This window comes from Equus quagga, chromosome 11 (assembly GCF_021613505.1).
Source record: "Equus quagga isolate Etosha38 chromosome 11, UCLA_HA_Equagga_1.0, whole genome shotgun sequence".
NCBI classification, from domain to species: Eukaryota; Metazoa; Chordata; class Mammalia; order Perissodactyla; family Equidae; genus Equus; species Equus quagga.
This window is the reverse complement of record NC_060277.1, coordinates 32,033,324-32,058,882: the sequence shown is the minus strand read 5'-3', so window position 1 is coordinate 32,058,882 and position 25,559 is coordinate 32,033,324. Positions and strand designations below refer to the sequence as shown.

General features: G+C 34.5%; 1 protein-coding gene across 2 annotated transcripts in view; it reads right to left on the bottom strand.

Annotated features, from left to right (window-relative positions):
- The window catches only part of ASCC3 (activating signal cointegrator 1 complex subunit 3), a 323,391-nt gene that overhangs the window by 222,223 nt on the left and 75,609 nt on the right, over positions 1–25,559 (bottom strand). For both annotated transcript variants that reach the window (XM_046674951.1, XM_046674950.1), the window contains exons 9-10: positions 5,086–5,286; positions 4,497–4,637 (exon numbers count right to left, since the gene is read on the bottom strand). In XM_046674951.1, coding sequence (XP_046530907.1) covers positions 4,497–4,637; positions 5,086–5,286 — 342 coding nt within the window. The remainder of the gene's footprint in view (positions 1–4,496; positions 4,638–5,085; positions 5,287–25,559) is intronic.

The following is a 25,559-nucleotide window of genomic DNA, read 5'->3' as shown; positions in this document are numbered from 1 at the left end:
GCAGTGGATATTTCTTCAGAAACCAGAAAAAGGTGGCACATTTTGCAAGTGTTAAAAGAAAAGAACTGACAATCTGCAAGTCTATATCCAGTAAAAATACCCTTCAGGAATGGAGATGAAACAAAGACATTCTTAGATTTTATACAGAAAGGTAGCAATAGTAAATTAAACATATAATACACAGATATCCAGATAAAACTGCGACCTTAGCATATATAATTTCTAACTCAATTTTCCATCTCCTCTTTTTTCCTACCCTCCACGCCTAAGCATATAGACATTCTCAGTGAAATAATCAACAAAACACATACCATAGGAAAAATGCCCTTGAGAGAAGAGTAAATCATGGCAGTGTGACATTAACACTGAGTGTGACATGAGCACATGCATATGCACACTGCACACAGCCTTCCAACCAAGGCTGCTAGAGCTCTGATCTAACAGAATAACACAACAGAAATTCAGGGTTCCCTTTGCTGGTGCCTGGGCCCAAGAGATTTGAATAGACTCTCCCTCCATCCCTAGTTAAAACAGAAACAAAAACAAAACCTGAAGTAACCCATCTCAACCCCCAAAGCTTCACAGATAAACTCAGCCCAGTAAAAAGATGAGCAAACAAACACAAAAGAAGGAGAACAATTCCAGAACTCAGAACGAATGCTCTGCTTTAATACAGTTAGTGCCACGACAGAAGAAATCTTGTTACTGAGGTTCAGAAGAACACCGCATCTACGATATTGGGAAGGCAGGCAGAAGGGATCATTTGAGCCAAGGAAAGGCAGAATATAAAGAAAAGCAGCACAGCTGCAAAGGAACTACTGAAAACCACAAGGAATATTGTAAAATAGGAACTCTTCATGAAGGGTACATTTAAAAGGTGAAGTTTGAAATTAATGGTAGATGTTGAATAATGGAAAATAAGGTCAGAAAAGTAAATTGGTGTTTTCATTGACAACAAACTTACTGAGTTGTTCAAAGTTGCAAAAAGCTGCTTTTCAGTTGAACATCAGATAGTTATTTGTTGTCTACACAGACTATTTCTCCTGACAATAAATCATAGAATTACATAATTCTATCTTTTAAAAGGAAATTTTACATTCATTCCTCAATAAAATCGTAACTCCCTCTAGACATGACAGTCCCTACTGAACCACAAAACAAATCACATCGTGTACTATACTTAATTTACACAGGATTCTTAACAAGCTAGGTAGCTGGATTTAATTCAATAAGCAATAAAGAACCAATGAAAGTTTATGAGCAAGAGAAAAATATGATGAGAACAGCATGACAGAGAATTTGCAAGTGAGATTAACTTGCCTTCCATATTATTAAAAAAAAAGATTAACAATACTGAAAACAATTTTTAAAATGACAGGAAAAATTTAAGGTTATATTAAATGGCTTAATTATTGGGAAACTTATTTACAAAAAAATATACAATGGAAATCCTTAAAAAGCTATTAAAAATTACAAAAGCAAAAATTGTAGGGAAAGCAGGAAATTAAAACTTCAAAAATAGAAGTTGAGTATGTCTGCACTCCCGTGTGCTCTGCAATATTCCTGCTTTGCTCTCTCTATAGCCCAGGCTCAAAGGCAGTGATAGTAGCACAATCTGTTAATCTGTGAGAACAGACAGGAGGACAGGGTGAAAAGGTTAGTAACTATATAGTTCCAGGTCTACAAAAATCACCATCACTGACAGTAGGGCTACATTGGAGGAGAATAAAGAGCAAGCACAAGACAGGAGGTTCAATTCATTAACTACTACTGAGGCTAAGCACTTGGTCCCCGCCCTTACAGAACTAACAAATATTTACAAATGATACAGAGCAGGTCTAGGGAAGTACAGAGATGGGTAAAAGGAAAAAAAGAGAGATGCTCATAAACATTTTGAAAATACATAAATCTAGGTAGATTTTAATGAGTTTTACTTTCTGTATCTGTAAAATGGAGACACTACTCGGGTTCTTGTAATGACTGAATGAGGATGCACCTATGCATTTAGCATAGTGACTGGCTTGTAATCTGAATTGAAATGTTACCTGCTTTGTCTTTCCATAAACATTCTTTCACTAGCATCAGTAACACAGTTGCATACAGTATAAGACCAATCAAAATTTTATGGTGTTCAGAAAGACTAAAGCAAGATAAAAAGAAAAGCCCTGGATTTGGCACAGCAGTGAGATAAGACTGCCAAAGCCAAACTTACTATTTTCAGAAAATTTCTCAAGGCTAAACTTGCAAGGAATAAAAGAGACATAAACTGACAATTTCTTCCCTAAATTTCATTGTACACACCTGGATGGAAAACTCATTTCTTTAGGTAAGGTGCACCCTAGATATGGTCTCAGATAGTCTAGAAGGCTTCCAATTTCAGGAAATTTTATTTTTAATAAAGATAATTTGTTAAATGTTATATTTTGATTTAATGTATATGCCGCTACAAGACATTATGAAAATAAATATCACACACTAAAAAAAATTATCTACCAGTCTATGTATACTGATGAGTAGGTTCTGAGACATGATCTCTGTAATTATATGTTCAGCTAGCCCTGGTAGCTGGCCTTGGAATCTATCATATACAACACCACTTCTCTGAAAACATTAACAAACTTTCAGAATCTAATGTGTCCATAAATTTGGAAACTATACACAATACTGTGCTGTGTTACAAAAATCTGTAAATTCCCTTCTCTTTATCGTATAAACTTAAAATTTTAAACATGATTCAGTTCATTGTGTTAAGTATACAAATTATATACAAAGAACCAAAATTTGTTAAGGACTATACATAAATATAATTGTTACTCTTCCTTTCAAGTGACAATTCTCTAGATTCTTTCACATACCCAAATTTAGAATATTTCAAGGAAAAGCCTGGATAATATCTAATCACTCAAATTTCATAAACAATATTAGAAATTTGATTACATATCAAAGAATAGAAAAAGTCCTTTTAGATAAACTTTAAGAAATCATTAAAATGTCTCTAGGCAGATGATTAAAATAATGACAATAAAGGAATTTTGCATTTAACATATCAAATATAATTACTGATTTTTGAGAAAAATTTGAAATAATAAGAGACTACAAAAATGTTACGAGGAAAAAAATGCATGGGTTTTCGATTAACTTTTTTATTAAAAGAGTACCTATGAAAGACAAACTTAAGGATAATTGGTAAAATTGGCATAAAAGTGGATTATAATGCACCCTATTCTTATCAGCACCAAAATACATTTAACTGGAACCTGATCTTCTATCTTTGTCATGCGGTTCAGTGTACCTGGTGTAGCTGTTTTAGTGGGTTGAACATGAGCAACTCAAAAGATACGTACACCCAAAACTTGCGAGTGTTAGCTTATTTGGAAAAAGTCTTTGCAGAACTAATTAAGGCAAGGATCTTGAGATGAGATCATATTAGATTAGGGAAGGTCCTAAATCCAATGGATAGCGTCCTTAAAAGAGCAGGGGAAAGGACACTCAGGGAGGAAGGCCATGTGATGATGGAAGCAAAAACTAGAGTGATATGTCTACAGGCCAACGAAGGCCAAGAATTGACAACAGCCACCAGAAACTAGGAAAGAGACATGGAAAGAATACTATATCAGAGCCTCCAGAGGAACTAATCCTGCCGACACCTCGATTTCAGACTTCTGATCTCCAGAACTGTGAGAGTTAAGTTTCTGTTGTTTTCAGCCACCCAGCTTGCAGTATTTTGTTATGGAAGCCCTAGGAAACTAATACACCCTCCAATCCCATTTTAAATCAATGTCCATTCACTGTTCCAAAAGCTGTATCATCTATTTTCCCCTGAATTGTTCCATTACTATTTGGTAATCCCTTATTTTATTCTTTAGAAGCACTAGGAACATCACCTTACTTACACGTTGCATCCATTCATGATAATCTAGTTGCAGCTCCAGTATAGCTTTTGCCAACTCAGCCATAATGTAAGATCCTTGAAGGCAGGAACTGTATCTTAAATGTCTTTGTTGTCATGCATTTCACCTAATATAGTGCTATATACAGTGCACGTCTAAATAACTTCTTATTTGAGGAAATAAAGAATGACTAAAAACTTTTATTATAAGTTAAACCATCCTTATGGAATGATATTGAATACTACTGGGATCACTTAAAGATCTACACGTTTGCCTGCTCTTAAAACTGAACTTTGGTTTTATCCATATTCTTATTCCCTACTGTTTTAAAAGAACCACATTTACTGTCGATGGACTTAAAATCTACACTAGGAATCCAATAATATTCAAGATACAGCAAGAATCAAGGAAATTAGAAGGGATGCCATAAAACAAAATACCACCAAGATCTTCTTTTGTAGGTAAGATGTGGTTACAAATAAAAGAAGTTCATTACATTATGTTTGTATTGTTTTATAGTTACTTAAGGTATGGTTATATACAATTTTCACAATTACCTGAAAAAAGAGAACAATATTAAACAAAAAATCTAAGTATACAACATACCTGAGTTCGTAAAATTTCACTTTTTGACAACTGCATATCACCAGTCAGTTCTTTCACAACAATGCCCAGTGGTTCTAGACGCTTGCTGAAGTAATTTGTCATTTCAGCTGCCAAGGCTTTCATTGGAGCAACATATACAATCTGTACCAATGAAACACTAGCTTGATGAATGAGCAAAAACTACAGTGTCATTTGTTTCACAGTAGTCAATACAAGTCACAATTTATACTGAAATATGATTCTAGCCACGTCAAGTGAAAAATCTTAATAGTGATATATGAAAGGTACTTACCTATGTTGGCTAAGTGTGCAGGCTGTTTAAAGGACAAAGGAATTTGTTTATACAGCCTCATCACTTTGAAAATTGGTTCTGCCTCAAAACTAGATGTATTTTCATAGCTTTTCACAGGTGTAATGGGATTTTCATAACATAGGGACTGCCTTAATAGTAATAAAGTAAATCAAGCAGCATTCTTTATGTATACGACATCCTTAAAAACTTCCAGATTTCACGTAACACGTACAGATAGAAAAAATGATTTTAATTTTACAATTTAAAAAGCTGTCGTCTGGCTTGTTAATTTCCTACCTTAAATTCATTCTTTTTGATAACACCCTGTTGAAAATGTTGGCGAATTTCATGCAAAACTGTAAGCATCGCAATGTTGGTCTTTCCAGCTCCAGTAGGGGCACAAATCAGCATGTTCTCATTGGTGTTGTAGGCAGTCTCAAAGACAATTGACTGGATTCTATTGAGTCTCCTCATTCCTTTAAAAGCCAGCTGCCCAATCTAAAAAAAGACATGACCCATTATAAACGGTAATAATGTGAAGGACCTACACAAAACAGTAAATGTAAACATTTATTTCCTTTGATTAAAAAAACCAAAAACGACTAATTTGTTTAGTCTCGCAATATGTAAACTGGAGTGTCGAGTTGAGAACAATTCACAACTACTGTACAATTCTAATGCATTTGGGAATTTCAAATTAAATTTGAAAAACAGAATAATAGAACTATACCTGTATCTTTGTACATAATCCAAAGTATAAAACAATGATAAATTAATAATCTTAGAAAACAAAATTAAACACAGGTATCTTTTGAATTCATATGATGCTATTCTAGTTTATTTGGATAGAAGACTACTAATGAACACGCAAACGAAAAACTTCCTGGGGATTTAAATCAATAGGAAATTCTATTTAAATCTTAGGGATCTTTAAAACCCTTTTTGAAAAGGCAGCCATAATAGCAGGAATAATAGCTACAGATTACGTTTTTCCAGAACTTACACTTCAATAAATGCAATTGTTTTGATATATTTCCTTATTTAATCCTTGAAACAACTCTACAGTATAAGCACTATTATTATATCCTTTTAATAGAGAAGAGAATTAAGACAGAATGGTTAAATAATTTTTCCTAAAGTCTTCCTATATGAAGAGTCTGAGAATAAACAAAACACTGGATGGGAATCATGGCAGGAAACCAGAATGGCTATATCAATATGAAGGGGAAAAAACCACATTTTAAAGCCAAGAATAATACCAGAGATAAAGAAAGTCATTTTATAATGACAAAGAGGTGAATTAATCAATAGGACATAATGGCCCTAATTACTTAAATATCTAGTAATAGGTTTTTAAAATACACGAAGCAAAAACTGATAGATATGCAAAGGGAAACAGACAAATCCACAATTATAATCAGAGATTTCAAATCTCTCTCCAACAGCTGATAGAACAAGTAGGCATGAAAATGAGCAAAGCTATAGACTTGAACAGCCTATCAACCAATTTGACCTAATATTTTTTCATCTAAAAATAGCAGAATATATATTCTCTTCAACTGCTCATAAAACATTTACCAAGACATACCAGATTCTGGGTCATGAAATAAGTCTCAATAAAATGAAAAGGAAGCAATCATATAAAGTATGTTCTCTGATCACAATGGAATTAAATTAGAAATCCTTAAAGATCCTAAGAAAATATCTAAATATTTGGAACTAAATAACTCTATGGCATTCATATAGGAAAACAAGAAAAACTGTCTTTATTTAGAGATGACGTAATTTTCTCTGCACTAAACCTGATTAAATCTACAAAAAATCACCTAAAACTAATAAGTGAATTTTAGGAAGGTTGGAGGATACAAGATCAACATTAAAAAAAACCAAACATGTATTTCCATATACTAACAAAAAATATGAAAGCAAACATTTTTAAAAAATCAATTACAACGGCATCAAAATTATGAAACACTCAGGGATAAATCTGAAAAAAGATGGGAAACACTTATATACTGACAACTACATAATTTTGCTAAGAGAAACAAAAGTAAACTCAATATTCTTAAGTCATCAACTCTTCCCAAATTGATCTATATAGATTCAATGCAATTCCAATCAAAATCTCATCAGGATTTTTTGTGGAAATTTACAAGCTCATTCTAAAATTCACATGGAAATAGAGAGGAACTAAAAGAGACAAAACAAGTTTGAAAAAGAACAATGTAAGAGAGCTAAAACTAATTACTTTCAAGGATTATTAAAAAACTGGAGAAATCAAGACAGCATCGTATTGGCTTAAAAATAAACAGATCAAGGAGCACAATAAAGAATCGAGAAATAAACCCTGATATATATGGACAACTTATTTTTAACAAAAGCTCAAAGGTAATGCAGATAACAAAGGCCAGCATTTTCAATAAATGATGCTGGAACAAATGGATATCCACATGGGAAAAAATGAACCTGGATTCATACCACCCACCATACATAAAAATTAACTCAAAATGGATCACTGAACTAAATGTAAAACTTGAAGAAGAAAATATAGGAGAAATTCTTGGTGGTCTTCAGTTAGGCCAAGATTTCTTAAATATAGCATAATCCATGAACAAACAAATTGATAAATTGGACTTAAGCACAACGAAAAACCTATAATCTTCAAGACATTGTTAAGAAAATCAAGGAGGAAGCCGCAACATGGGAGAAAATCTTTGTGAAGCATACATCTGATAAAGGACTTGTATCCAGAATATAAAACGGATTCTCCAAACGCAATGCTAAAGGAAAACAAACAATCCAATTTTCAAAATGGGCAAAAGATTTGAACAGTCTCTTCACCGAAGAAAGTATCTGGATGGCAATAAGCACACCAAAAGATGTTCAACATCATTAGTCACTAGGGAAATGAAAGTTAAAATGACAATCATTACTTATCACTTGTATAAATAATACTATACTAAGGATATGTCAGCATAAATATTCACTTTCTTAACAAAAGTCGGTGTATAAAATCATCCTTACAACGGATTAGTTTGTGGTTTAAAGGGGAAAAAAGGCTTGTTAAAAACCATATTACATCAGTTTAGTTTTCTATAATAAAAATATAAACTATGTACTGAGGTATCTGAGGGGAGAGTCACTAAGGAGAATACCATTTCAAGTAGAGAGAACAGGTAGAAGGTAGAAAAACACCTAAAATTAGCTTAAAGTTAGTAGTTGTGTGAGGGAAATGGGAGGAAGGGATACCAGAGACGATGAAGGTGGAAAAGCAGGCCATGACCAGAGCATGAAGACCAGACTACTGTACAGACTCCTCTAGAAACCTCTGAAGCTTTCCTGAAAGACTAAAGGAGGAAATCAGCAGAGGAAACTGAGGCCTAGAGAAGTTAAACAACTCACCCAAGTCCCCATTGCTAATAAATTGTGACAAGATGGGACCTGAATTCAGTTTGTCTTGGCTCCAAATACGAATTAGCACCAAATTTACTGTTTAAAATAATACTATAAGACGACTTATTTTGCCAATTAATAAGTCTCTATATTCTTTTCAAACAGACCACTGCGAAAGAATCCTTAAAATATTGTTGACATTTTACTATCAACAGAACATGCTGATGAGAAACAGCAAGTTACGAAAAAAAAAAACCCTCCAAATATTTATAAATCACTTCAAATAGCCCATGTTCTACGTCTTCCTCCAAACATTTCTTTTTGTTTTTCACTTTGAATTTAGGAAAATGAATGAAATAATTCTCACCAATAAACTTGGTAAAAAATAAAAGGAATGTGCACAGACAGCAATCGTAACAGTATTAAAAGATTTCACCTGAGGACTCAGTATATTTCTTTTTTTTCTAAAGATTTTATTTTTCCTTTTTCTCTCAAAGCCCCCCGGTACATAGTTGTGTATTTTTAGTTGTGGGTCCTTCTAGTTGTGGTATGTGGGATGCCACCTCAGCATGGCCTGATGAGCGGTGCCACGTCCGCACCCAGGATTCGAACCGGTGAAACCCTGGGCCGCCACAGCAGAGCGTGTGAACTTAACCACTCGGCCACGGGGATGCCCAGTATATTTCAAATTGTATCTGTGAGCTACTGGAACATGAGAAAATTAGGTTAAAGTTTATTATGCGTAGGCAATTCTTATATTTGAATGCTATTCAAATTAGATTCACAACTATCTTGAAATAAGAAAAAAAAGATTACACTTGATCTTGGCCAAAAGGTTGAGCAGCGATCACAACAGATTAAAGAGGAAGAAAAGTGTAGTTATACCAAAACTCTATTCAAATTTGGAACTATGTAGTAATGATATTCATTGTTTTATTTATATTTCATACATATACTAATGTCTACTTAAATGGTGATAATAATCATTACTTCCAAATATCTGGTATTCTTCTAACTTAAAAGTAAAATGTTTTGACTTTATATATTAATGAGTGCATAAAGTTAAACTGCAATTATTTTTCTTAGCATGTTAGCATTTGCTTTTAAACAGAAAACTGAGTGTCACATGGCTCATTTATCATAAATGCCTTATGTTCAGCCCAGATAGCCATTCTAAATATATACCGTTTTCCCTTTTAATTGGTTTTAACTAAGATATTTTCAAAACATCATAATCAACAGATCAAAAATATTTTAAATGTTACAAGCTTGACTGTAAATCCACTTTTTTATATATATTTTAGATTCATTAGACTACCAATTTTACAGAAATGACATGACATTTATACAATCCCACTGAAAATATATATGCTCTGAATATCCCTTATCACACTGGCTATCACATTGTGCTCTCAAATGCACACTTTATTTTAAAAAATAACCTGGATGATAGTACTTAACTAGAAGAACAAAAATATACATTAAACATACTACGTCAGCTGCTTATAATAATCAAATGTAGGCACTTATGCTGATAGTTGATTAAAAAGCATTGACTAGATATCTGGGATGAACAGGACCATGCTGCCCCTTCAAGCTAGTGTATAAATCATAAGATTAAGTTTAAAATATTCTAGCAGTAGGCATTAGCAATTCAGTATATATTCAGAAAAACTCATACAGATACCAAAGACACGTACTATATAATTTTCACACTTTAAGCCTCCTCTGGCTCTAGACAGCAAGTGGCTTAGTTTCAAGATTTCAGAATCAGAGACGATCGTGACTCAGCATACTCAATCCAAGCTCTATCTGTTGGAATCCCAGCACTCTAAGATTCCTCACAAATCATGCTCCATACCAGAAAATACCTAACAGTCATGAGATTAAAAATAAAAACTTTAGATGACTGCCTTACTTAAAACCCTTGAGTATTAATTAGATAGACAGATAAATTTCTTTTAGATAATCAGATAATTTTTTCATTTAAAGGTCTTTAAGTAGTCACTGCTTTGTGTGTATATGTGTACGTGTGTGTGTGTATAAAACTATTCTCAATAATCATTCCAAAATAGATAACTTTGGGCCTCCTTAATAGGAATATTAAAAGGAAATTTGATCTTTCATTCATGGCTAGGATCATCATCTATTCATTTGGCAAGTATTTATTGAGTGCATCCTCTTGTGCTACAGATTGTTCAAATGGTCAAAAGATAGTCATACAGGTTACAGTCTAATTAGGGTGGGAGACACCACCATAAAAACTATTAGAACTAATAAATGAATTCAGTAAAGTTGCAGGATATAAAATTAAGATACAGAAATCTGTTGCCTTCCTATACACTAATAATGAACTATCAAAAAGAGAAATTAAGAAAGCAATCCCATTTACAATTGCATCAAAAGGAATAAAATACCTAGGAATAAACTTAACCAAGGAGGAGAAAGATCTGTACTCTGAAAACTATAAGACACTGACGAAAGAGACTGAAGATGACACAAACAAATGGCAAGATATACCATGCTCATGGATTAGAAGAATTAACATTATTAAAATGTCCATACTACCCAAAGCAATTTACAGACTCACTGCAGTCCCCATCAAATTACCTATGGCATTTTTCACAGAACTAGAACAAATAACTCTAAAATTTGTATGGATCCACAAAAGACCCCGAATAGCCAAAGCAATCTTGAGAAAGAACAAAGCTGGAGGTATCATGCTCCCTGATTTCAAACTATACTACAAAACTATAGAAATCAAAACAGTATAGTACTGACACAAGAACAGACATATAGATCAGTGAAACAGAATAGAGATTCTAGAAATAAACTCATGTGTATATGATCAATTAATCCATGACAAAGGAGGCAAGAATATACAATGGGGAAAAGACAGTCTCTTCAATAAATGGTGTTGGGAAAATTGGACTGCTACATGCAAAATAATGAAACTGGACCACTTTCCTACACCATATACAAAAACAAACTCAAAATAGATTAAAGGCTTACATGTAACACCTGAAACCATAAAACTCCTAGAAGAAGACCTACGCAGTGAATTCTTTGACACTGATCTTAGGAATAACGTTTTAGATATGTCTCCTCAGACAAGGGTAACAAAAGCAAAAATAAACAAACGGGACTACATCAAACTAAAAATCTTTTGCCCACTGAAGGAAATCATCAATAAAACAAAAGGCAACCTATTGAATGGGAGAATATATTTGCAAATGATGTATCTGATAAGAGGTTGATATCCACAATATATAAAGAAGTCATACAACTCAATATCAAAACAAAAAACAATCCAATTAAAAAAATGGGCAGAGGATCTGAATAGACATTTTTCCAAAGAAGATGTACAGATGGCCAACAGATACATGAAAAGATGATCTACATCACTAATCATCAGAACAATGCACATCAAAACCACAATGAGATACCACCTCACACCTGTCAGAATGGTTATTATCAAAAAGACAAGAAATAACAAGTGTTGGCAAGGATGTGGAGAAAAGGGAACCCTTGTGCACTGTTGGCTGGAACGTAAATTAGTACAATCACTATGGAGAAGGGTATGGAGGTTCTTCAAAAAATTAAAAATAGAACTAGCATACGATCTGGCAATTCCACTTCTGAGTATTTATCTGAAGAAAATGAAAACTAATTCAAGTAATATATGTGCCCTATATTCACTGCAGTATTATTTATAATAGCCAAGATACGAAAGCAATCTAAGTGTCCACTGATAAATGAATGGATAAAGAAGATGTGGTGTACACACACACACACACAAACACACAACAGAATACTACTCAGCCATTAAAAAGAATGAAATCTTGCCATTTGCAACAACACGCATGGACCTATAGGGCATATGCGAAGTCAAATAAGTCACACAGAGAAATTAAAATACCATATGAATTCACTTGTATGTGGAATCTAAAAAGCAAAACAAACAAACAAACATGAGAGTGGGAGACAAAAAATCAGCATATTCACTAATGAACAGATTATTTCAAATATTGTTCTGAATAAATTTTTAATAGATGGTATAATACAGAAAAGTGGGATGTAACAATGACTTTAAATTAGATTTCCAGGAAGGTGCTTCAAGAGAGGTGACCTGAGTTGAGAACAAAATGACAAGAAGCAGGCCATAAGAAAATATGGAAGCATCACATATTCAAGGCAGAATGAAGACCTAGAGCCAGACCACTAAATCAGGACTAAGCTAATATGCCCAAGGAGCCATGAGGAGTAAGCACTCGGACACGAGACAGGAAAGGGAGACAGGAGTCATATTACTGCAGGTCATGGTAAAGAGTTTGGATTTTTATTCTTAACACAATGGAAAATCTCTGCATGATGTTAAGCAGAAGAATGACAAATATATTTTTTAGAGCTCTATCTGGCTACCATGTGAAGAACAGATTGAGGAGTGGTAGAAAACTATGCTAGTGGTACCGGGTGAGGGATGATACCCTCTAATTCTCATCTTCCTTAAAGCTCATGGGAATCTGTCACTAATGGCTCCAGAAAGACAAGTTCAGAAAGCTCAGGACTTTCATTTAGGTCTTAGAGATCTTGGGACAGGTAGGTTTATGGATAAATTTAAAAAATTTCAGGTAAATTATGGAAACATACTAGGGCAGATGTCTTTATTTGACCATCATACTTCCATAGAAAAATGCATTTGGGTTGTAAATAAACAACTTAAGAAATCAATGTTCAAATCATAACCTTTCACACTCAACTGAAAATACTGGAAGATCAAACATCATATACCCTAGTGGTAGGAAATCTGACGGATTGGAACTACATATTAAAAAAAAAAGTAGTCCGACAAATCAAAAATAAACAAATGAAAGAAATTTTTAAAAAATTTTAAACATCCCTAGTTTGGATCACCACTGTCCAACAAAAGTACAATGCAAGCCATACATTTACATCTAAATTTTCTAGCAGAAACATTAAAAATATTTTTAAGTGAAATTAATTTTATAATAATTTTATTTCATCCAATGTATCTAAGTATTATCTTTTTAATATGTAATAAAAATTAATATTTTCATACTAAGTCTGAGAAACTAGTGTATTTTACACTTAGAGCACATCTCAATCCTGACTAGCCATATTTCAATTGCTCAACATCTACATATGCTAATGGCTACCGTGTTAAACAGTGCAGCTGTAGAGTTCTTAAAGTCATTAATATACTATCATAACATAGCAGACTGCGTTGTGGGAAAGGCTCTTAGGGCAACATCTAAAATTCTTAACATGGTCTGAAAGGTGGTGCCATAATCCGAGTCGTGGAATTCAGATAAACCTTATTATAAACTTTCAATCTCTGAGGATGCTTTGGGGAAGAGACAGAACATTAATTTTTATCTGACTTCTTATTCTCCATAAAGTTATTCTTATTATGGAAAGAAACAAGAAAACAAGTAATCATTTGTTGAATGTTAAAGAATGGAATCAATGTTCTTTTCAAAGATTGACTGAATCACTAATACTAACCTCTCTATTCCAACCTATGGTCTAAAACAGGTCTAAGCATCCACCACACACTATAAACTGGTCCCAACTGAAGCCTCATTATTCACCTTTTTTAAAGGATGACAAATACTCCACCTGATCAAATGAAATCACTTACATTCTCTAAAGTGCTAAATGATAAATATAAGGAGTTATTTTCCTCTAGAATATGAGATTCCTAAGGGTTGGGAATTATGTTTTTCATCTTTGTCTCCCTAATGCCTGCCAGAGTACTTGGCACAAAGTAAATATTTGGTGATACTGTTTTTCCTGTACTTTCTGTACTTTTCTGTACTTCTGTACTTTCTGTTTCAGCTGAGTCATTTTGATTAAGTCATAATTATCATCTGTGAGCTGCACTGTTGATGAATTTTCATAAATTAAATAATACTTAAGACACCCCACATTAATCCTCTAATGACTCTCTCTCAAACAGGAGGCTGGTATAAATTTTTCTGCTCACATTATTTAAGTTTGACAACTGTTTTCTATCAGATATCAGAAATACTAGACAAATTCTTTTTTCTACACACATTCAATGCAATTTCCAGTGAAACTAGAAGTTACTTGGATTGCATCAGCTCCTGTTACATTTGCTTTGGGAACCAAAAAAGAGGTGGTGTTTCAAAACATACTTTCTACATTTTTAAAATCTTTCTGACACTAAGACGGCGTTAGAAATTCTAAAGATAATCAAACACTTAGCATGTCATAAAATATCCCATACTACGAAGAATACAGAAAAATTATGTTAAGAAATATTTAATATTCTATCTTTACTGTTGATCCTCAAGAAATCATCTGTCTATCCTCAAGAAATTTCTTGACTGGTTTATACCCAAAACAAATCTAAATTTATATATCCATAGTTTTACGTTTTTATATCTCTGTATACAGATATGATATCAACGTATACCATTATTCTAAAATATCATAACCTCTGGGTCCAAAGATGATAAAATGTCATTTCCTGAAAGACTTTCTAAGAATTAGTGAAAAATTGTCCTTATTTTTTGTTTTAGCTGCAGGAGAATTCTAGGGAATTCTCAAGAGACTAGGTAATCCAAACAAGGAGCACCCTCTACCATAAACAGAGTTGGTCAACTAAACTCTACATCAGTGTTTTCACACAGGAGTTTATGCTCCTCTAGTGGGTTATGAAATCAATTTAGTGGACTGTGACCAGTATTTTGAAGGAATACAATAGAAAAGAAAAAGAAAATAGTGCAGAGTTTTACATATAAGGGTAAATGCCATTTCATGAAAATTTTGTGTTTGAGTATACTGAATCACAATGTCAAGTAATTTTTTTAATGTGAGCTGTTAATAAAAATGTTTGAAACTCAATGTTATAGATAAATACTTTCTAGTGAACACAAATGTAGTCTTTCAAAATATGGCCTATTTCATTTTGGGAACACAAAAATCTTTCTCTCACAAATGCATATAACCTTAGGCTTAGCAACTTTACTTTTTTAGAATGTATCCAAAAACATTCTTGCACACCTGCAAAATTGTGTATGTATAAGATTATTCATCACAAAATTATCTTTGGCACCAAAAAACTGGAAACAATCCAAACATTATCAATAGAGTACCACTTGAATAAATTATGGCACATCCATAAAATAGAATTCTGTGTAGAAATAAAACAGAATTAAGAACGTTTTCTATTTACTGTCCTGGAAAGATCTTGTTCAAAGTTGGTGGAGGTAGGGAGCAGGGAACAAGAATCTGCATTTATATTTGCTTGTAGACATTCTGGGAAAAAACAGAAAATCTAAATACAATAGTTATTAACAGAAAGATGTGGGGATCAGGGATAAATAAGAGACTTTTCTCTATATAAAGGTTTCTAGTTTTTGAAATGTGATGATAATACCTAGGCAAAAAGAAAAAGAAAAAAGAGACACACAAAGAAACACAACTGACTTCTTTAAAAAAGTGAAAAACTAAAGAAGCATCTGATTAAGCAGAGAAGCCTAAGTGAGCCCTCAGGCACTACAAAAATTCTTCATATTAAAAAATTCTTCTCATTATTCCTAGAGTTTTACCCTCCAGAGACAAAAAGGTAAATTGAATTACTCTTCTAACAGCCCTTCAAATTATTTTAAATCATACGTCCCTCCACTCACTGTCCTCTTCCACATTCTCTTTTTGGTCTTTATATGCCTAGTACCTCAAAGGCTTCTCTCAATTAGAAGTTTAGGAATAGAAGAAACAGCAGGTTCTCTCCCTACCTCCAACATCTGTAGCATTGTACCCGTGGACTCAGCAACCTCTATGGATTCATCAGAGGACCAGATCTGTTATTAAATGCAAGTCTAAACTACATCCTGCTGTTAGCTAAAATGTACCCTCCCACCAGTGCAACACATACTGAACACTGCCTACGAAGCACCAAGTTGTGAGGACTTGTTCTCTGAACTCAAGAATTCATGGTGCAGCAGGTGACTGTGGGCCACCAGGAGCCTACTAGGCCCCAGCTATAGCTCTGCTACTACACATCTCCACACCCTCACCTTTAGAGGAAGCAGAGACGACTTGACATGCTGCTTCAGTGAATATGCCAATCCAAGATCAACAGACTAATAAGACATAACATAGAAACTGAAATGTGGTTATCTTTAATGCTCTTGAATTATGGATAAATTAAGATAATATATTCCTTATAAAGTTGGCAAGTAACTTGTTAATTAATCCATTTAATGATAATAGTACTAGCTAGCATTGCTATTGAGCATGACTACATGTTAGGCTTTGTTTTAACTGCTTTAAGTAATTATTTCATTTAACATCCAAAGAAAACCTATGAGGTACATCCTTTTATTATCCTTCTTTTAAAGAGGGGGAAGCTAGGGCATGGGGATATTAAAGAACTCACCCAAGGATAAATGCTCGGTAAGCAGTAAGGACTGGAACTCAGGTATCCAACACCAAAGTCAAATCAAAAGTCCAAGTTAAAGACTGTAAAGCTTACTGATTTCCTATACTTTTATTCTTTATGCTGACTTTTTAACCAAATAACTTAATTTTATTAAAAAAATACAAAGTCAGTGAAAATAATGATTATACTAACAATCGAATGAAAGCAAAATAGAATAAGATTTTAACTAATCTGAGTGTTTAAAAAAATTGATTATTCTTGCCAATGTTTACACCTTCACATACACCATATGCATCACCTGTCAATGATTAACATTAATAAATTTGCCCACCATTTAACCTAAAAATACCACTTCAAAAAATGTATCTAAGTTAAACTAACTGAACAAGAACGTCAGATAAATAAACACAAAGATGGGGGCTGGCCCAGTGGCGTAGTGGTTTGCGTGCTCTGCTTCGGCAGCCTGGGGGGTTCACAGGTTTGGATCCTGGGTACGGACCTACACACTGCTCATTAGGCCACATTGTGGCAGTGTCCCATACACAAAATACAGGAAGAACGGCACAGATGTTAGCTCAAAGACAATCTTCCTCAAGCAACAAGAGGAAGATTAGCAATGGATGTTAGCTCAGGGCCAATCTCCCTCACCAAAAATAAGTAAATAAACAAACACAAAGATGTTTGCTATAACATCACTTACACTAAGGAAAAACGGATCCAGTTGAATGTCCATAAATAGGGATTAGGATAAGTAATTCATGATACATTCTTCACGAATTACAGTAATTAAATAGAATGAGGAAGATACGTACGCTTACAGAAAAACATTAAAAAAAGCATGCCACAGAACTGTAACATAACTAATTAAATGTAATTTATTAATACAAAAAAATTACAGAAAGATATGTATCAAACTGTTCCTTGAAGCTGGGATTATAAAGGAACTTTCATTTTCTATTTTATAAATTTAAATATTACATTTTAGATATTACTTTTGTTTGTAGTGAACAGATTTTACAACCAGCCCCACAAAGATGCTTTTGTGTTCAGATAAAAATCTTTATCTTAAGGATTAACTAAAGGAGAAGACCTCTGTATTGACTTAATGTATTAAAATAATTTCTTTATGGATATAAATATCTAACGTTTTCATCTTAATACAAAGTAACTGATTCATGGTTTTTCATTATGTCATATAAAGAGTTCTATGTCTTTAACAAACACCAATTTCCAATTTGTACTCCCGCTTAAAAATGCACTGAAAAATTACTGAACTGTGTTAATTATGAGACGAGAAAAACAGTCCGTGGCCACTGTTAGTTTCTCTTTACCAAAGAGTCATGAGTTTTAATGTTTCATGATAATCTATTTTGAACCAGACAATCTGGGTAGAGGAAATTAAGTCTTGGCAACAAAAGAACTCAGGAGAGTAATCTGCTATTAAATCTTCGAAGGAAGTTAGATTATAAGATTTTGTGAAAATCAGGTAAGTTGGTTATTTTCTATAATGAAACTGAGCCAAATTTTATTACATACGAAAAAAGCAGTAAGAAATCACAATGCATAATTCATGATCCTTTCATATTATTTAACAAAATGCATTTACACCATTTAAAAGAATAACTGAAAATACTCAATATGCCCATAAGTGTCAACCTAAAAATTCTCTCATACTGAAAACAGTTCATCTAAGAAGCATAACAACAACAAAAAAGCCAACTAAATAAATAGATGGGCCTTCTAAATATATTCCACTCCCTGATGACAAAATGATAAATAAGAAGCTATTCCTGCCCTTGAAGAGAAAAACACAGGAGAGAAAAACAAACAGCAGCAATACCACATTTAGTGAGAACTTCAGGTATAATGGGAACCAGAGAGGAACGCTAACCTCTTTTTGGCAGGGGAAGGGACGCTCCTCATTACCAGGTTTGAGCTAAGGCTTGAATGCTGAGGAAAACTGAAGAGAAAGGTCTCAAAAGGGTATTTTAAAAGAAAAATCTCTGGCTGCCCAATCATAACAAGCTTCACTGACAAACCATCAAGATTGCACATTTGGGTTTCCACCAGCACAACCTTAACAACAATCCACACATCAGCTGTCACTCCGAAACATCTCCACCAAGGTGCTGTGCCAACAGCCACCTCCCCAATGCACAGGAAGACAGTAAAAGACATAGGTTTGATTTGGCTGGGTTTGGTTTGCTCATCTTTAGACAGAATCATCATAATAAGTCAGGGCTGGATTCACAAAACTAGTATTGTAATTAAGTATGCAGACTTCAGATGTTTAAAAGCGAAGAAAAGTTGGAGGTTAAGATGCTGGTATTTTCTATAAAGTTAATATATTATTTTCGTAAAAGAGATGAACTCATACTGACATGTATATATTATAGGTATCCTTCCAGGATGTCATTATAAGCATTGTAGCTTAAAAATGAAAGACAGTACTATTTAAATTGGCATTATAAACTGTCGTTTGGGGCCAAACTGTGGGACCCACCTCCTAATAAACAGCTGTACTTCTAATCTTGGCAAATTCTGTTGAATCCCACAAAGAAAATGTCACTTTCAGTTTCTTGGCTGATATTTATGGTAATAACTGGTTTCAGCTCTGACTTTCACCTTTAAATTACTTCCTAGCTTGCTTGAAATCTTTAAAGAGGGTGAAGTATTTGGGCACTTACAGAGTCAAGCTCACAAAATGTTACAGCTGTTAAATGATGGGTAATTTCTTAAATTTTTTTTTTACAGTACGTATGACTAAACTTCCCAACACTAATTAAATAAAGCAAGGATGTCATTTTAAATATACATCTCCTCACACAAGAAAATTTCATCACTAATAGAATCCTCAAATGAACTGTTTTGAAAGAGACTATTTTCACTCATCTAACAATATGTGCATAACTTATCATGATTTAAAGTCAAGAATTAATTTGATATAAATAGTAACAGCACAAACGTGTTATATAAAGGAAAGTACTAATGACTTATTTAGAATGGTCAGTTCAATACACAAATGTACACATGTGCACGAAGATGTATGCGTATTCCAATATTCCAATGCTTGGCAACATACTTGCTATTGACTTCCTGAAGAACAGAAATTTAGAAATATCTATTTAAACCGACACCTGTTAAATTTTCTATTTTAAATACACAATTTAATGTCATCAATTCATTTCCCTAAAATAATGATCTGAAACATTTATTGGGGAAACAAGCAGTAAACTGGACTTATAATAAATTGCTTCCTTAAATTTAAATTCACTGCTTGTTTCTCACATGAGATCTGAAGCTCATATGGAAGGGTTCCAAATACACTGAACCCACCACTCCAAAGAGGGAAGGACCTAGTCAGAGAATGCCGGAGAGCAGCTCAGCTGAGGGTGTGCTGAGGCCAGAGCTCTGAGAACAGTCCTCACACTGAGGGTAGGGAGTGTGCATGCTTTGAAAAATGACACATTTCCAGGACTCACCTCTTGCGATTTTCACTCATTTGCCTGCGGTGGGGAATAGTAATCTGTCCATTTCTTAACAGCACCCAAGTGATTACCAAGTACAAGCAAGGTTGAGAACTGCTATCCTAACTTCCCCTACCCAGTGCCAACACAGCAATGAGGTTTCCTTAGTCATCTGCTTTTTAATAATTTAACACAACCTACTCTGGAAAGAACAAAGTACTTTTTACTCAGAAAAACTTCTGTTTAAAACACCTATCACGTTAGAATGGAGAAATTTAGTAGGAGGTCCCTTTAAGATACATGTTTTGCTTGAACTTCCTGTGCAGCATGTAAAGTTTGAAAGAACAAACAGAACATTTAAAGGAAGAATTCATAAATGTTATGCAATAAAACATGATATTATGTGTATTGCTTAAGAATTCACTGAGATTTCTTTATATATTGATTGCCTCTGACACATTTAAAATTACCCCAAATTACATAATTATTTTCATATAACCCTGAAATTTTCCAAGAATGTAAGAGCTTGTTGAGAACGTAAAAAGTAGGGTAATCGATGTTTACTCAATCAATCTTTTATATTTGTATCACTGGAACAAATTTAAACTTGTCCTCTCTAAACCTCTTGCTTTCAGGGTTAATACGAGGAGATTAAGTTAAATAATGCAAGATAAAGTACCTAAAGAAATGCGAGTTCCTTAGTTTTATCTTTGTTAACTTAAAGTTGTCTTCTACATTACTTCAATATTCATCTTTGAGGAATTTTACACTTATTTATACCAAAATAATTCCACCTGTCACTCTTACCAGAAACATTCAAAGTGTACCCAGAATCACACAACAAAACTCAGCTAGAAACGTGAGAAATTAACCAAAGGAATTTTGTGTAAGCATTACTCAGGCTGCGAACTGATCACCTAAAATGTATCACAGACACTGCCACACATTTTCCATGTGTGACTCATGCCATCTTCAACATAAAGCCTGATGAGGAAACTGAAACTTAAAGGCACTCTGGAACTCTCACATCTTACAATGTGCAAATGGTGAAGTTGGGAATTCAACATCAGCTGCACTTGCCTAACTGGACAGCAAGTTCCTTAAAGGCAGGATCATAATTCTAAACTCTTTGTGCCTACCATACCTCCTAGCACAATACCTTGCATCAATTAGGAGCTCAAGAAATGATTATTGATAACCGATAACCAATCCAAACGCATTTCCAGAGACAAATAATGAAAACCTATAAATGGCAACACAATCACACTGAATATTTCTGTTTACTATAATAGGCCTGAGTAACGACAATACACAGACATATGTGAAGATACAGACTACGTTCATTTCTAAACCAACTTGAAATTCCCACATTACAAGTTAAATTCATCTACTTTTCAGACTTCTGAATTCATTTGAGTTCTAAAATTATCATCATGGAATAGCTCAATATGCCTTTAAGCTTTAATCTTCTCTCTTCTAATTTCCTGCCATAAAAATCAATAAACTGTAGGCTGTAAAGAAAGTTATTTTGTTAGATTACTCCTAGCTAGAGGCCAATTCCCTCTCTAGTTTAGCAGGTATTTTTCAAGCAGCTGGTGCCCTTTTCCTGGTTAGCTGTTTGCAAGTGTTCCCAGTAGACTTTATGGTACTGAATTCCTAAAAAAGTTCAGGGCACACAGATAAAATTAATTCTCCTTTAGAAGGGAAATTATGGATAGTACTTCCCTTCAAATGAGACCTAGCTATTTCATATATTTGAACTATAGTGCACTTTCATAACAAGTAAACATTATTTTTTAATCATATAATTTAAATAATTGCTAAGAGTCACAAACAAAAAAATCTGTTATTTACAACTTTATAAAAAAACTTATCCAATATATCAAATTATTACACATAAAATTGATCACAGGGGCCAGCCCGGTGGTGCAGCGGTTAAGTGCGCATGTTCCACTTCAGTGGCCCAGGGTTCACCAGTTCGGATCCTGGGTGCAGACATGGCACTACTTGGTAAGCCATGCTGTGGCAGGCGTCCCACATAGAAAATAGAGGAAGATGGGCATGGATGTTAGCTCAGGGCCAGTCTTCCTCAGCAAAAAGAGGAGGATTGGCAGCAGATGTTAGCTCAGGGCTAATCTTCTTCTTCTTCTTCAAAAAAAAGACCCAAAAACAAGATAACATGGTATCAAAAGCATACTTTTCACACATAGCACCCTGAATGCATCAAAATCCCTAACTACTTTTGAGAGCAAGCTGAGAAATTTTAAAGATTTTCCTTACAAGGGCCGGCCCCATAGCCTAGTGGCTAAAGTTCCAATTGCTCTGCTTCAGTGGCCCAGGTTCGTGGGTTCAGATCCTGGGCATGGACCTATTCCACTCATCACCCATGTTGCGGAGGCATCCCACATACAAAGTAGAGGAAGAGTAGCACAAATGTTAGCTCAGGGCTAATCTTCCTCAAGCAAAGAAAAAAAAAAAGAGGAGGATTAGCAGTGGATGCTAGCTCAGAGCTAATCTTCCTCACCAAAAAAAAGAAAAAGAAAAGATTTTCCTTACAGTTTCCATATTAATACTTTATTTATTTATTTATTTATTTATTGAGGAAGATTAGCCCTGAGCTAACAGATGCCAATCCTCCTCTTTTTGCTGAGGAAGACTGGCCCTGAGCTAACATCCGTGTCCATCTTCCTCTACTTTATACGTGGGACGCTTGCCACAGCATGGCTTGCCAAGAGGTGCCATGTCTGCACCCGGGATCCAAACCAGCAAACCCTGGGCCGCCAAAGCAGAACGTGCACACACAACTGCTCAGCCACCAGGCCAGCCCCTATTACTTTATTTTTTAAAGGTTGACACCTGAGCTAACAACTGTTGCCAATCTTTTTTTTTTTCCCCTTCTCCTTCTCCCCAAAAACCCCCAAGTACATAGTTGTATCTTCTAGCGAGAGCCTCTAGTTGTGCTATGTGGGATGCCGCCTCAGCATGGCCTGATGAGTGGTGCCATGTCCACTCCCAGGATCCAAATCAGCAAAACCCTGGGCTGCTGAAGTGGAGCACACAAACTTAACCACTAGGCCATGGGGTTGGCCCCATATTAAATACTTTAAATAAAACTCTAATACATAAAATAATGGCCCTCCTGACAATGACTAAGTTTTTAAAATATAAATACCATTTTAAAGTTTCTATATAAAAAGTAATATGGACAAGACATAATCTTTAATATTTTATACCAGGTCCACACAAAGTTTTCAACACCAAATCAGGAACTGTTCCTTTCTTTGTACACCCCACACCAGCTCTATTATAAAAAACATTTAAGTTCATTCTCATTTCTTAGATAAAGCCCAATTCCCCCAGACCACAGCAGTCAAGAAACAACTCAAGTCTCATGCTCTTCAAGAAATCTTCATTAACATTAATCGCCTGTGTCAATCCCTTTTCCTTCTATGTAAGACCACATTAAATTCGAACTACTGATTTTGTACTTAGTGCATTCCTCCGTATATTGTTGGTAAATACTCAACACAAAGGCTGAGCTAACCTGTTGCTAATATTCCTCATTTCTTTTTTTCCTCCCCAAAGTCCCAGGGCATGGTTGTATACGTACACTAGTTGTAAGTCCTTCTAGCTATTCTATGTGAGCTGCCGCTATAGTATGACAACTGACAGATAGCTGGTGTGGTTCTGTGACCAGGAAATGAACCCATGACGCCAAAGCCGTGAGAGTGCCAAACTTTAACCACTAGACCATCAGGGCTGGCTCCTGATTTTCTTTTATATTATCTAACAATGTCTGCCAAGGTTTTGGTGCATGAAAAATGCAGAGTCCTTTTTTCTTCCTCTTTGGCTGCTGAGGTTAAGCAGACAATAGAGTGAAAAAATGAACGAGAGGTTAAAAAAGAAAACTTTATCTGGAAACATGATGGTAAAACTGGAAAATTCCAAAAGCAAAGGGAAGATCTTAAAAGCAGCCAGAGAGAAAGTTTACCTTAAAACAAATCAGTTAGATCGACTGCAGACTTTTCAAAATCAAAAACGAAAGCAGATGATATAATAATAATAATTAATGTGCTAAAATAGAATGTGATAGAATAATATTTACAATCTGCTAAGAGAAAACAACTGTGAACAAGACCTAGTTTTATTCACTCATTCTATTTACTAGAACTTATAAATTCTATTAACTACAAAAATATCTTTCAAGAATAACGGTAAAATAAAGGCATTTTAGATTAACAAAAATTAAGAGAATCTTAATCTGCCACCACCAGATTCTCACTGAAGAAAATTCAGGCAATGAAGTCACAGAACATGAAAGCACCGGACGAAATTTTAAAAACAATGAGCAAAACATATAGGAAATTCAAATAACTACTGACTGCAAAATAACAACAATAATAATATCTGGTATAAAAAGTAAAACAGATAACACTAAAGAACATGACAACAGTATCAAAGGAGTCAGGAAGGGAGAGATTGGAGTTTAAAGTTTTAACCACCTTATTTTATAATACTTATTTTATAATAATATAATACTTATTTATAACAATATAATACTTATTTTATAATACAAGCCTAGATCTAATCAAGGCTTGGAAGAGACAAAAAAATAAGAACCAAGTTTCCAGGTACCTAACTGTGGAGGATATAAAGTTCTGAAGGACAGCTCTGTTCTTTCGGGATTTCTCAATCTTGGCATTACTGACATTTTGGTAGTTCTTTGTTGAGAGAGGCTGTCGTGCACTGCAGAATGTTCAGCAACATCCTAGATTCTATTTACTAGATGCCAAAAGCACCCTCCTAGTTGTGACAACCAAAAGTGTCTCCAGACATTGCTAAATGTCTCCTGGGGAGGAGACCAAAACGGCCCAATGAGATCCACTGTGGTAGGTAAAGAATGGGAAATGGTGAGGTGGGGTCAATTCCTTTTTCTTTTCTCACGTTATTCAGGACCTTACTTGAGAGTGCAGACCTCACTTTTCCAAAAATTTCTAAGTGTGACAACAGGACTTTCTCCTTCCTTTGATAACGAGTTATCTTGGAATACAATTAGCTGTTAGTCTCCTTCAGAGAGAAATGGAAAAACAAGCCTTTTGACTTGCTATAATTCCCAATTTTCCCAACTTACAGAGCTATCTGTCACTTTGGGTTCAAAAAGAAAAATAAAATCCATAGATAAGTACCAAAGATTCTATTAAAACATCGAGATTTTGTGAGCTTTGCTAGAGTATAATTCTTAACTCCATCAGATTCATGTCCTACTTCCTTCCCTTAGAGCTCAGTTTCTCCATTTGGGGGAGATATTTTTATTGTAAAAAAAATAATCAGAGAAAGAGAATGGGATAGCTCCAGAGACCTGCAGAGAGTCTCCCTCAAGTCTTGAGGTGAATACTGAATGGCAAAAGCAGTGAGAAAACTACTCAAGGTAGGGAAAGAACCATCTGAATGGATTAGAGGAGGCAAACTCAAACCTCACC